A 14,804-nucleotide genomic window follows, 5' to 3' on the forward strand; every position below is an offset into this window, starting at 1 on the left:
CTGGATTTTTGGATGTTAAAATGGCTCACAAGTACTGTGTTTACACCTCATTTCTCCTCGAGCCGATGGGTCAATTGCGGAGAACAAATTTCACACACCCAGTTGTGTTTTCATTGATGGAACATTTAACATGTCTATTTTTGAATTTATCTTTAACACTTGTTTTTGTTAGTTGGTTTGAAAGACACTTCTTCAACTAAATTATATCTTGGATATGAGTTTAAGAGTGTTGGAAATGAGCCACACTTTTTTTCCAATCCTCTATAATTATAAATTAAATGTCAATGTGAAATTTCATTTATGAGATCACTCATTTCTCTGAAAAACAGGTTCTAATATTGTAATTAGTGCTGTCAACAATTTTTTTCAATTTGAGTATTTGTTTTAGGTAATGAAATGAATTTCTGATCAGGGTTAAGATATGAAAAACATACAAACCTCAGAAGGATCATCAATAATTACCATTTAAAAAAAGAGATTATGCTTTTTGATGAAAAGTTGAAGAAAATGTTCTTGTTCCCAAATAAATCTTTGTGTGAAGAGAAATTAAATCGGTGACCTTGACAAGAATGGCCCATCAATGAAAGGATGAAAGTTTTACAGGAACTTGCACATAATTACAATGAAATACACAAATCTATAGTTTGTATTGAGAAAATATATTGGGAAAAATGTAATTAAACAATATAAATTGTTTGCAAATTTACAATCAATTTATTTTCTTTTAACTTTAAGTTGATCCTAAATGGAACCCATCCAAAAAGTCCTGACAATCAGACGAAGACCTGACTGACCCTCTCATGAGGCTCTCAGTATCCTAAGGGAAGCGCTTATAATACTCTAAATCTAAACAATTAAAAAAAAAGTTACACAACTAAAAAAAAATGTATTTGAACTAAAAAATGTTCTTATTAGATAAATAAAAACAACTCAAATTGGACCAATAGTTTTGTATTTTTATTTATCATAGATTTCATTCATGTAGTCGATGCACAATAATACATTTTTTATAACCTCTTACCACTTCTGATATAATCCACCAAACAAAACAACACAAGACAGTATTTAAAGGATTTTTAGTGTTTTTAGTGTGAATTCTGTTGAGTTCATGGGAAAATCAATTTTGTGTTGCTTTGAAATGAAGGAAATTGTTTTTGTTTACATAAAAAAACAAGGTTAGCAAATGTTTCAATATTTTGGTCAACCTTGCAGGAATTAAAGATTTGGATTAAAAAAATAAGAAGGAGAAAGAAAGTGAGATCCTGGTAGTTGTGACTACAATCACAGATGGAAAATGTTTTAACATTCATCATATCATGTTTGATACACCTGTTTTTAGTCGTAGACAGTTACAGCTTTTTAATTATAGCTTTGTAGGAAATAATAAAGCAAAATCTTTTTAAACCTTATGTGCTTCTTTCACTTTTTTGTCTCTTTTCTCAAAAATATACATCAAGAAACTCTGTCAGGGGCTTTAGGCTTAAACAGGCAACTAAACACAGTTCACACACGAACAGATTGTACACAAAGACATGTACACAAGCAACACAAATACATATCAAACCACATTAAAACTCAGAAAAAGCAGGAGAATAGTCAACCTCTGCAACAAAACTAAAATAGTAAAAGTATCGGCAGGTGTGAGTCTTTGCTTTCAGGTCATTTAAAATGACTCAGAAAGTGTCCACAGAGACCAGCTCCTTAAGCTGCAGCTCATTTGGTGATTTTTTTCTTTTTCTCTTTTCAAGCTGAGAAAGCAGCAACTTTGAATGTCAATTATCCCAGTTCAGCGTGCACCTCTGGGACAGACAGCGGGGGGGATCCCCGCCAGTGAAGGGCATCGCCATCTGCTTCAAACCAACAGTGTTTCTGTCCGAGGACCGACAAGTCAGAACATCCAACGGGAGCTTTTTCAAAATACTACAGCTGGATCCTGATGTATATGTCCTCCATGAAATGGCATGAAAGAATATGCATGCATACGTATCACACGGCAAAAGTCATGCACAGACATCAAAGTGGCAGCAATAAGCCTCTTTTGAGCTCCAAAGGGGGAAAAACAGAATTTAGTTGTAACGGGAAAAGTGATGACAGCTTTCAGTATTTTTTCCTAAGCTGGCACAGAAAAAAAGAAATCTGTGAAAATCCAAGGATGCTTGAACCCAAGAGGAAAATAAGATTTTGTCTCTGAAGGCAATGAGCTTTGCTTTCCTGTCTCAATTTTTAGATTTTACACCCATTTGATCTTAGTGAAGATGAGATGGACATTTTAACAAATCATCCCAGCTGCAACTTGTGCCTAGAAGAACAAACTATCCCACTAATGACATAGAAAAAAAATTATAACAAACTGATTGAAAAAAGTATTTTTCTAACTTCTTCAGAATGTTCTTCAAAATTGTTCTAAAAGAATTCTGTTATGAAGGTTTTAGTTGGCATGTGACCTTCATAATAAAGGGGAGCCTCTGAGATTCTGATAAATAAAAAAAAAGAAACGTAAGGTAACAGAAATTGTTGAAGAATAAAATGAAGTTTGCTGTTGTTACCCATTTAGCAATGAAACAGGCTGTCCCCCTGGGCTGAGTTTTATTCCTTAAAGGTTAACTTTCCTCAGGGGTTAAACATTGTACCTGTCAAGCGTTCAATATTGATCATTTTCAAGCTCAGTCTGCTGCAAAACTAAAGAATGGCAGCGATATGTGTGTGCTCAACAAATCCTCTTAAAGACCCACTTTGATGAAAATGGTGTTTTTGGTGGTTTTAACATGTTCTTGTGGCATTTTTTTGATGATCAGCTTAAAGTTGCCTTTCTGAGTATTTCTTTTTCAAATTATTGTAAATCAGGAAAATGCATTTTGAAAACAATGGTATTTGTGATAAAGAAATTATGCTGAAATTGAGCTTCCTGCTCCAAGCTCCCAGCATCTGGGAGTAGAAGTGGTCTGCGTCAACAAACGCGCACACAACTGAAGCTACGTTCACATCGCCCTCTGCAATGGCTGTTCAAGCGATCACCATCCATCCATCCATTTTCTTCCGCTCAACCGGGACCGGGTCGTGGGGGCAGCAGTTTAAGCAAAGATGCCCAGACTTCCCTCTCGCTGGCCACTTCCTCCAGCTCCTCTGGGGGGACCCCAAGGTGTTCCCAGGCCAGCCAAGAGTCGTTGTCTCTCCAGCGTGTCCTGGGTCTTCCCCAGGGCCTTCCCTAGTGGGACATGCCTGGAAAACCTCCCCAGGGAGGTGTCCAGGAGGCATCCAGACCAGATGACCGAGCCACCTCAACTGGCTCCTCTGGAAGTGAAGGAGCAGCGGCTCTACTCCGAGCTCTCTCTGGGTGGCCGAGCTTCTCTAAGGGAGTGTCCAGCCACCCTACGGAGGAAGTTCATTTTGTATTCGGGACCTCATTCTTTCGGTCATGACCCTGAGCTCATGACCATCAATGAGTATTAGAACAAAGATCTCCCGGTCGCTTCCAATGAAAAGTCCATGTATGTTTCAAACTTCCGCGTTCAAAATTCACACGTCTTCTGTGGATAATTGCCTTTTTTTTCTCTCAAAATTGTGAAAAAGATGCGTTTTGTGGTTTCCCGTTTGTTATTCTGCAGACATGGCTTCCTTTAACATGTCTATTAGAGAGCATATAAGAGCTACTCATGTAGAAAATAGTATCTTATTTTTACATTCATGATAAAAAACAAAGCTCAGCTGAAAAATGAATCAAAGGTTTAAGTTTTCCTAGGCATCATTGTCACAAAATCCACTCCAGAGAACGAAAACGGACAGGATAGTTTTTTTTTTTTTATCCTATTAAAATTCTTTAAGCTTTTAAATTCTGCTGACTGAAATGGAAGGGCTTGAGGCGTTTTTTGTGCTGCTGTTGTCATTTATCTCCTCTGTGTGTTTACTGAGGCCACTTGACACATTCTGCCTATGAGCTGACAAACAAGACATTTGCATAAGACAGGAGTTGTTTTCAAGTTCGGTCTGTGCGTTCGAAATCTGCCGCCGTCTCCTCGCGCCCTGACGCAGGTGGATGGTAAACAGGCCATAGGTGATGGGGTCCAGACATGCATTGAAGAGGCCAAAGATAAACAGCATGTGGGTGAGTGAATGAGAGACGGTCTCCTCCATTTTCTCCGGAAAAAGCCAATACCACAGACCGAGCAGGTAGTACGGAGTCCAGCAGATGATGAATGAAGTCACAATAACGATACTCATCTTTAGAGTCCTCATCCGAGCTTTGGGGATGTTGTTGTGAGAGCGACGAAGATGAATATCTCTGGACACCACTGGAAAAGAAGAAAACACTGACGTTATGTATTCCTTCCAGAAAAAACATATTTCAAACCGACATTTAATGAACGAGGAACCTTACTGTTATTCCGAGCGATGCGGCTTGATATCTCAACAAGTATTCGAGTGTAGCAGAAAATCATGATGACTAGAGGCAGCAGAAAGAGGCACACAAAAGTGAACATGTTGTAGAGCGTCTCCTGCCAGCGCTGGACGAAGCTGCCGTGGGTGGTGCACTGGGTGAAGTTCTCTGGGACTGTGATGGTCACGTTGTGAAATATAAACATCTGAATAAGTAAAATAAAGGAAAATGGGTTAAAAAAATGCAGGACAAACTTTAATGTCTCTAAATTAATAATTAGCGTTTTATTTGGTTTAGTTTTGACATATTTGCAAGAATGAGGAATTATTTTTTTTAAAGAAGGATCCCAAGTTATTCCATCTGTTTTGTATGGCAATTCCAAATCTGGGTAAATGTAAAGAGTTTTGTCAGAAATGAATTGATGTCAAATCAAAAGTAAATTGAATATTTGAATCTCAAACAGAGATAACAGATGCAAAATGCTTCTGAGAGAAAGGGAGACTGGGAAGGAGATGAAGAGGAAGGCTAAAAACGAGATGAGGGTGATTGGTGTGAGTGACGAGGATGCAGAGGAGGGGTCAGATGGAAGTAGATGATTCGTTGTGGTGACCCTTTATTGGAGCATCCAAAAAAGACAAAGAAGTCAACTTCTACTGAAGTGCACTTTCCTTTTAAAACTGATAAACTTGATACTTTTCTGGCACACATACCATACTTTTTTTTAAAATCTAAATCCAATTCTGGTAACCCTGCTGAACATGTCCCACAATGTCTGTGCTGGTTTTTGATGGCGTGTAGAAACAATGAAGAATCAACTCGTTGACAGAATTTCAAAGTGTTCTTCAGAGGTCTCCGTATGTGTTGTCGTAGTGCGCAAATACTATAGAACTTGTGTTTGTACTTTTAAATGGCTCATGTACATCAACAGCTCCAAAATAACGAGCAAACGAGTGGAAAAAGGTTAAAAATCCATAAATCCATAAAATGGGTTCTAAACTTCAATGTTTAAAACAATCTACCATCGTTTTTTGATTGTCGTTATATACATTTATATCTGTCTACATTTGTTTCACAGGGCTGTGTCAGGGTTAGGGTAACGTGATCATCAATGCCAAACCACCTGTGTGAATCTGTGAAAGCTGATTCACTGAAGAGATGTGTTGAAAGGTGCAAAAATGTCAAAACTATTTTTTCTAAATTGCACTTATCCTTGGTCATTACGAAGCAAGGAATAAAAATGTCAAGCAAACTTGAATTTTAATTTTAGTCACTGGGGGAGGGATTTTTTATTTTATTTTTTGCTTAAATGTTTCAGCTATTATCAGTGTCACATTTAAGACAGGAACAGCTTAGAAAATTCTCTCTTTAGACAAACCAAGCCAGTTGTACTTTTTAAAAATGTTATTGTTAAATTCTATATTTTATTTTTGGCCTTTGTTTTTATCTGAGGGATGTTTGTTCCACGCTGGTTAAGAAAATGCCTAATGTAAAGGAACAGATACAGCAGACATGTTTAGACGTGTTAGACAGTAAAAGTATGTTGCAAGGGTTAAGCATGATGACTATTCCATACAAGAACATAAATATTTAGTTTTCCCTGTGAGGATTAGTGGCTTTTCTGTTGCATTTTCAGGCCTTTTTAGGATGTTTGGATGAAGTTGGGCTTCACTTTTTGCTGAGGTTTTTTTATGTTTGCAATCTTTTTTGCACCACTTATTACACTGCTTCGCTGTCTTTTATTTATTTACTTACTAACTTAGTTACTTACTTACTTACTTGGGGAGGGGGAGAAGTTTCTCCTGGTCAGATAGTCCTTTTTTTGTTTTCCTTTGTTTTTTTTGTTTTGACTCATTTTAGTTTGGTCACAAAGGTTCAGGGTTACACTTCTTGTTCCACTTCATGTCATCAACCTGTTTCTGGTCTCCTGCACTCGTGTCCTCCATTCCCAGCAAGCCCGACAACCATTGTTGCACACAAAACTATGTCTTGTAAATAATGTTTCTTACATTCCTCAAAAAAATATTTTGTTTGTTTCCTGTTTTTGTTTCAAGAACAATCTAAGATTTCTTAGAGAAATGAATAATTGTGGTTTGTTCGTGGCCGGAATTACATCACACCAATTTTTTCATTTATTGGAATAGAGCTGTGAAAGGAAAGATTTGCAAGTTTCACACCGCTTGAACATTTTGTACCAAGTCCTTTCCAACTGTAGGTGCGGAACACACGGGGCTAAACAGTAGAAAAAGAAGCCCCTCCCTCCCGTGTCAGCACCATGGGCTCAAAAAATGTTCAAGAACGCGTCACATGCCCGGGGTGTATAATTTTACATGCAATTTTTTTCTTTTTGTTACTGTAGTCTGGGCAGGAAAAAAGTAGGAAGAAAGGCACGGCATTCACCCTTCACCCTCCTTGCTTCAGTTATTATTACCCCTATGGGCCTTAGAGGAAGACAATCTATCAGTTTTTAGGAATAAACCTAAAACTTCCTCCTACTAACTCAAGTTTTCTAGGAGTATTTCTACTATAATTGCTGCCATCTAGTTTCACTATTTTTTCCTCCATCACTTCTTGGATTTATCTTTTTTTTTTTTACTTTATTATTATTTTTTGTCAGTTTTTTTCCCCTTTCCACATTTGTTTAAAGGCACCTGCTTGTTCTCCACAGCTGCTTAAGAGATCATTGGGGAAAGAAGAGATCTTCCTGACCAGCGTTTGATCTCAAAACTCTTTGAAGGGAAGAAACAATCTTAAAAAATCAGAAAAAAAACACCAAGGGTGTTGTGGAAAATGTGCTGTATATGAGATTATTTTTACGCCAAAGATACTGCTACTAATGGTGGCCTTTGGCTTAATTTTCCAAAAGAAATAAATATAATATATAAGTATTGATTAGCTTAACTAGGAACTGCAAGCTTTCAAAGGGGGTCCTGCCTCCAATGGCTCATTTGGAAAGGTACGAGGATGTTCTGGGGTCAGCCAAGAGATACAATCTTTCCAGCATGTCCTGAAGATATATAGCACCTCATATATATGCATATGAGAAGAAATTATTAAAACTGAGGGCAAACTTCACAGAGACCTTGAGTAAAAGTTGAACCCTACAGCCAGAATGTGAGTTGAATTTGAATACCTGGCAGTCTTTGAGGGGAGAAAATAGAGACAGCAGCTGTATACCTGCAGGCGGATGTATTAAGACACTCACTGCAGATTGTTTGAGGGGCTCACAGTGAAAAAAGAAATCCTCTGCACTCCTATAAATAGAGGTAAGTGGGCAGTTTCTGTCAAGGTGGTTATTCGTGCTTAAGAGCCAAGTGAATTCTGTCCAAACTGTACTTGTAACAAAAAATATTATTATTTTTTATTTAAAAACAGAAGAAAAAAGGAGAGAACAAATATTCTCATATTGTTCTGACAATAATTCATGTTCGGTGTTGCATGCTGGACTTCATTAAAATCCACAAACAAACCACATTTTCTTCAAACGACTCAGCTGAAAAAGATGGTGAGGGACTATAAAGGTTTCGCCAAACACAATTATCCTTTTTATCTAAAAAAAGACGGCGGTGTCCTTCAAAGCCGGTTGAAATAATCCCTGCGCTTTCACTGAAGTGGAAGCGTTCTAATAACAAAGTACTTCTCTTTATCAAAATAAAGAATGAAAATGAATGCATGTTAACCTCACCCGGATGTATGCTATTGTCACAGCAGATATGTATGATAAAGTGAATATACTATATATAAAACTTTTATAGATGCTGAAGTGTGCCAAATCCTGCTTAAAAAGACTTAAATTAAATTACATTTTATTCCATCACTCTTGTTTAGGTAGTACAAGCTTACATAGCTACACTGCAAAAACAGGTCCCTTAGAAACAAGTCAAAACTTTTTAACCCCTGTGTCAGATTTTCTATAAATTGTTCGAATAGCTATTTTTAACACCTGCTTAAGGGACAAAAGGGCTCCTTTATTTAATATTATCACATTATTCTGCCTCAGGAGCTATTATTTTAAATCTGCAAATTGATATTTAACAGCTGATTCAGTGTTTCCATTTAAAAAAACTTGAATGAACAGAGCCAAAGCTTTTGGCTCCGTTCATTCAATTTTTTTAAATGACTATTCCGACTTTTGGCATTCAGACTGAACACATTTGGTTTGCTTAGAGTGAACCAGAGTTCGTTTCCCTCGATAACCCAGAAAATGTTTTCAGTCCAAATAGACTTAGTCAGACCCTGATCCGGGAACAGGAACCGCTCTCTGACCCATCTTTGGAGGTGGTCTCGGTTCCTTTCCAATCGGATTGAGCTTCGGTTCGCTCTGAGATTCCTCAGTCTGAACCCAATCCGTTCCCGGAGCGGAGCAACTGAACCAAAAGGTCCACTGTAGCCGCTCTGCGCCACTGTGATGTCATCCTAAAAGCTACCTTGTAGTTTCCTTAACAGAATTATCTTAAAAACAATGCCATAACACCACAACGATTAGACATGGCAACTCATCGAAGTGTGGTCGGATGAATGCAGGCTCTTTAATAAAAATCTTTAAACACATTGCTTCTCACTGTTTTCCCCAACAATCTGAACGTCACAACCTCTTATCGGCTTAACCTTCATACCCGACGTCTCCTCATCACTGCACCTGTACGGATCGGTTCCTGTATGGGTGCATCAGTGACAAAGGCTTTACTGGCAGCTGATGTGTAGTAATGCTTACAGTCTGTGGACCTAAAACACAGCTATCAGTGTCACCACAAAGCTTAGTTTTTATGACAATGACTTTTTACTCATCTCTTCTTTTTGCCACAATCACACAAATCCAATATTGAATATATTGTATTGTTAAGTCCCATGAGCACCGTTCTCCTTGATGCTACAGTCTCCATTATGCGTTTAAACTATATTATTCTTTCCTTAAGTCGGAAACAGAGGATGTCCCTTTCTTTCCTTCTCCTACTCGTCTCCCTTTTTATTATCATTAATTTCAGTATAACTGTGTGAAACTTCTGTTATTATTCTCTGTTCTGAGGATTTTTTTGCATGATAATTTGCCATCCCTTTTCCCTCTATTCCCTTGTGAGCTGGAACCCAAAGAAATATGATTTTAATTTCAGATTGATGCAATCAAAAGATACTTTCAGATATTTCATATGTCTAATCTGCTGCTTGTCGACATTAACTTCACTGGTAGGAAAGCTGGGAGAACATGAGAACCCGTGAAACTTTTCTTGTGTCTTTTCTATTCTAACCATTGTAAATTCATTTATGTTGCCAACATTTCAACTGTGTAAACTGGTTTGGTCCTTACATATTTTCCTAGTTGAGGTATGCTGAAGGAAAACCCTTTGACCCATCTGTGGAAATTGGAGTGAAAGGACATTTAACAGTTCCTAATCTACGCTGCCTTGTCCCAGTTTTCTTTTCTTCTGCCATCTTCCATTCTGTCATGGATATAGAAATCAATGCATACTGTTGGGAAGAACCAGAATGGAGTGGGCGAACACAGGTACTTTTGAACAAAAACTTTCAACTTTCCACCCACACCTTTGTTTTTCTGTCAGTCCCCAAGCAGGGATTGAAAGCTTTTATGACAAGATGATCTTCATCTCTGCATCTTTCCACAGTTGCCCAACTATTTAAAACTAACCATTTGTGTCTGAAGTGTAGTGGGATTTCTCCCAGTTTTACTTGAATGGGTACTGTTGGAGTGGATCAACTTGCACCACAACATGCTTTTAAAGACCCACCTTGATAAAAATTGTAGTTTTTGTATTTTTAACATGTTTGTGTGGCATTTTTCTGATAAAGAAGGACATACATTAAGAAAATGAAGCTGAAAATTGCATTCATGAATATTTCTTTACTCAGATCCTTATGAATCAGGAGCAGACAAAAAAATTCCATTTGAAAAAGTTTGTATTTGTTAAGTACGGTAGATAATATATTAGGCCACAAACTCCCTTCTCTGCTTCATTCTGATGAATCCACTCGTAGGCAAATAGATCCATGTATGTCTTCGCTTTCCTTGTCCGAGCTGGCATCTGGATAAAAATCGTAGCTAGATAGCTCCAATATTGTTCAACATTTTTTGTTCCACCACTAATTTTAGGTCGAGGTGGCTAAAAATGGCAAAATCCTAATCATAATTAAAGACCACTGGTAACACTTTTAAAATGGATTAATGATTGGAGTGGGAATTTAAAGCCAAACTTTTTAAAACTTCCATTTTTTTCTTAATTGTAGAAAGTACATCCAGAATCTTCAACTGATTTTATCATTGCTGCATATATTTGCGTTAATGCCTGGATGATGGCTCTCAACTCAGAACCTCTCAGGCTCGTCATTAATGATTTTTTAACATATTTTGTCTCTTTAATAAATATACTATTTCCATTTCAATTTTAATTGCAATTCCAAAACAATAAAAAAATATGTTTACCTCCTTTAGAGTAACTTTTACACTTCTTCTCCACCTACTATAAACCATGGCTTTCGTTTTTTCCACCAAAATTTTAAATCCCCACTGGCATGATCATTCTCCAATAGTAAAGTAAGGCAAATCTCAGTCCTTAAACTTAAGACAGGCAACACCAGAATAAAAGAACTATTAAAGAGCTAAATTCTGCACCACGGGACTTCCTTACTGGTAAAAATGTGCAGCAGTCTGCATAATGATCTGTATGCCTTTTTCCACACATTGACCCTTTGATTTAACTGTAGGTAGAAACTGGACTTATCACTGAACAGGTTCAGGTTCCAGTTGTTTCAAACAGCAGTACAAATGAACCTGAAGATAAAGAACAGTCATGATGAGTCTAAGAAACCAGGGACTGGCTGTGTGGAGTCTGTTCTGCCTCCTCGAGGCAGAGCTGCAAACTTCAACTGTAAATGTGTAGAAGATACTGTCCTGTGCTTAAGTGCTGACAGGCAGAGAAAATGGTTTTCAGGGGGCGTTGTGGCCTGTCTCTGACATCGCCTGTTGGAACTTGGCCTTGAGTTTGTACAGTAGATGATATTAGCAGGGGTGGACAGAAGCATTACATATACTCACATTGTTGTAATAAAGACAGCTTTTTTCAGTCGTTATAATTTTTCCATATAGTTATAAGGTTGCACTTTTACTTGTGCACAAAGCTGATGTAAAGATTTTCTTTGTTACACTGAAATCACCTCTATTTACCAGGCAGACTTTTGTAGCCTTCACCAAGTTCTGGGTGTTTTTCATTTACAACATCAAAGCTTTACTAGAACACAGACTGTATCTATGAAAAGATCAGCTGATATCAATGATTATGTAGAGTACTTCAACACCTGGGCCTCAAACCAGCACCGGTCTGTAGGTTATTTGGTACCGGGCCACACAGATACATACAGAAATGACTCACTTAATGTCTATTTTATTTATCATCTAATTCTAACTGATGTTTTATTTTGGAAAAATTACTAGATTCTCTCCACCACATCTGTCTGTGACTCACTCTTCATGAATGCCAAGATGTTTGCTTCAGTCACGTGTAAGCCTGCACAATAAATCGCAAATGCATCGGTATCGCGATATCAAACTCTGCAATACGCATATAGCAAAAGACAGCGAAACTTGCGATAAATGTGCTAAAAGAATCTCATGGCAGCTTGAAGTATTTGACAAATCAATAAATCCCTTTTTGCATTTGACCAATTGGATGGACCCCTTCACGTTTTTGACCAATCGGATGGAACCCTTTTATGTTAGATGCTCACCTCCTATGAACACGAGGGTAATTTAGAGTATAATTTAAATTATGTTGACTCCTATTTAAATTAAACTGTTGCAGGGAAATGGAAATTATGTGTGTTGTTCTTTAGCTATTGGTTCATGTATCGCAAGTTATACAGTCATCGCAATATTGATCACTAATATCTCAAATCCTGAGTTTTCCTCATATCATGCAGCCCTATGTGTCTCACCTACATCAACTACCTTCTCAAAAAGGCCACTTCAGCCAGCAACATATTATACATTACCGATGATTGGAAACCCCAAACCTACTGATTCAAAGAAAACAAAGCCGCATTTTACAGACGAAACTAGGAGTTAAATATGGATTCACACTAATTAATATTAGAAAATACCAGTTTTTATGCTGGTTGAATCATTTTATTTTGAATTCCATTCAGGTCACATGAGGCTAAAGTTGATTTTTTTTTTTTTTTTTTCTTCCCACGACAATTAATGGAAAAGGTAAGGGAAAGGCTTTAGAAGGTGGAATCTGTCCAGTGCCAAATCTAGTAAAGATAGTTTAAATAGTTTTTCAAATGATGAAGATTCAATAAAACAGAGTTGGTCATTCGCGACAACTTATCCAAGGTGAAACCATTTTTTTTTCATTGAATGGTATCATAACACACTGTGGCAACACACTGGCGACCTTCCGACAATCTACCCCGATAGTAACTGGGATAAGCTCCAGCAACTCCAAATAGGATTTTGCGGGTTTAGATGATTGACGGATCATTGGATGTATGTATTGATAGGTGGACAAACAGATATTGGATGGTATCTGGGAGAAAACTACAGCATTGAGACAACTCAATCCAACCTCACGTTGTGTTGCAGAGCATGGAAATTATTAAACACTTTCTGATACATGAAAGTTTTTTTCTGATTTGTAAAAACATGATTAAATACTGTGTATTAAAGACACAGATTCAATTTTAAAAATTAAATTTAAATAATGTGAACATAACACTAAAGCTTAACTAAAAGTTCTAATAGGCAAAATAAAAATGCATTTTTGTTGTACCAGTACATAACTATTCATGCAGGTAGAATTGTTTATTAAAAATAAAGATAGGATTACACATACAGAAAACATGCTTCAACTTATCACGGTTCTGTTAATGGATTCAAATACAGGAAAGCAACAGTGAATGAAGCTATTTCTTGAGAGCGATATCCTACAGTTTGGGTTTTATGTAAGAAAGAAAACAATAAAGGTTTTATATTTTGATCCTTTTTTTATTAAATACTGAGCCAATACATTTTTATCTTTATCACAAAGAAATATTTTCAGAGCTAACATTTCATAATCTTTTAAGAAAATTCTTTGACACTTTATCAAGTTTTCATAAATCAGAAGGAACCTTCACAGATCAGTTTTCTTATTGTTTTTCATGCATGATGATCTAGAACTTAGTAAAGTTGTCACAATACTGTAGCTTTCTCATAGGATTAAGATGACAGTTTAGACTTGCGAGGTAAAAAACAAAAAAATGTTTCTTTAATGAACAACCTTTTTACTCTACTGTACCTTTTGTTTAGAATTTTTATAATGTAATTTCCCTCCTTTTTTTTTTTTTTTTTTTTTTTTACTTGTCCTGTCCAACAGCTAGGCAGCCAGATGAGAGCTGAGGGCCTCTTGTGTTGGACATATTTTACTTTAACAAGAGGGGTTATTAATCTTCAGACAAACCAAAGGTATGTCCGAATAAACCCCTTTAATAAACCTTGTTTGTAATTTCAATCATGTTTGAAAATCTTTGGTGTTGGACCGGACGGAAAAGGAAAGAAGGGAAGAAGAGAGAGGGATGTTAGAGAGAGGGGGGGGGGGGGGGGTAAGAGGGTGATAATAGGAGGGGGGGGGGTAAGACCATGAAGCAGCATAAAGCAACAAGTTTACTGGTTGTTTATCATTACGGTAAGGTTCAAATGTAGTACAAAAAGGGCGGGGCCTGTCCACACACACACTGAAATGTTATCAACACACCTGCTGGCTGAAAAAAAATGTCCACATGTCAACATGTACACAAAACCGATAGTGTTCACACACGTATACTTATGCCTTTAAACCAACTAGTGTGAAATATTTCAGTCATTCAATCATGCAAACTGTTAGTGCAAAGGTGAGCTAACACCTGTGCTCAGGTGAGTGTTTATGTTCTTCTAAAATGGACGGTGGAATGTGAAAAGAAGGAAGGAGAGTGCCCAGCCATCCCCACACCAAGAAATGTAATTTCCCTCCTAACATTTCCCTTAACCATCAAAGTGGAGGTTTAATAGTTGGAAGACAAATTTATTCAGCCTTCAATAATCCAAACATTCTCTAAAACAGTTTGTAATGCAAAACAGGTCATGGAGGAACAAAGACCGTGATATTTTAAACGGTTTGAGACTGCTGTGATTCTTTGAAGAGCACAGAGGCAGGAACTCATCTGCAGACCAATGACAGTATAGAGTTTAAAGAAATTCTCTTACTTTAACAGCTTCTGTTTTTCAATATGCTGCTGTCTGATGTGATTCAAGCAGCCCTGTTTGGCTTCAGACTTCTTTAAATGAGTCTGACTCATTGTAGTCTGAATGTTTGGATACGTGTTTTTGAACAAATATATATGGATTTGGTGGATTTTGGAGAGGAAACTGACCTACAGGACTAGAAAATGTCAAAACCCTTTCTTT

General features: G+C 37.2%; 1 protein-coding gene across 1 annotated transcript in view; it reads right to left on the reverse strand.

Annotated features, from left to right (window-relative positions):
• Window positions 1-937: 937 nt before the first annotated feature.
• Window positions 938-14,804, reverse strand: part of gnrhr4 (gonadotropin releasing hormone receptor 4) — a 33,902-nt gene continuing 20,035 nt past the window's right edge. Inside the window, 2 exon segments of the mRNA NM_001104923.1 lie at window positions 938-4,289; window positions 4,376-4,580. Of these exon segments, the coding sequence (NP_001098393.1) occupies window positions 3,826-4,289; window positions 4,376-4,580 (669 nt within the window). The 3' untranslated portion in view covers window positions 938-3,825.

This window comes from Oryzias latipes, chromosome 6, assembly GCF_053564925.1.
Source record: "Oryzias latipes strain Hd-rR chromosome 6, Olatipes_Hd-rR_3.1".
NCBI lineage: Eukaryota > Metazoa > Chordata > Actinopteri > Beloniformes > Adrianichthyidae > Oryzias > Oryzias latipes.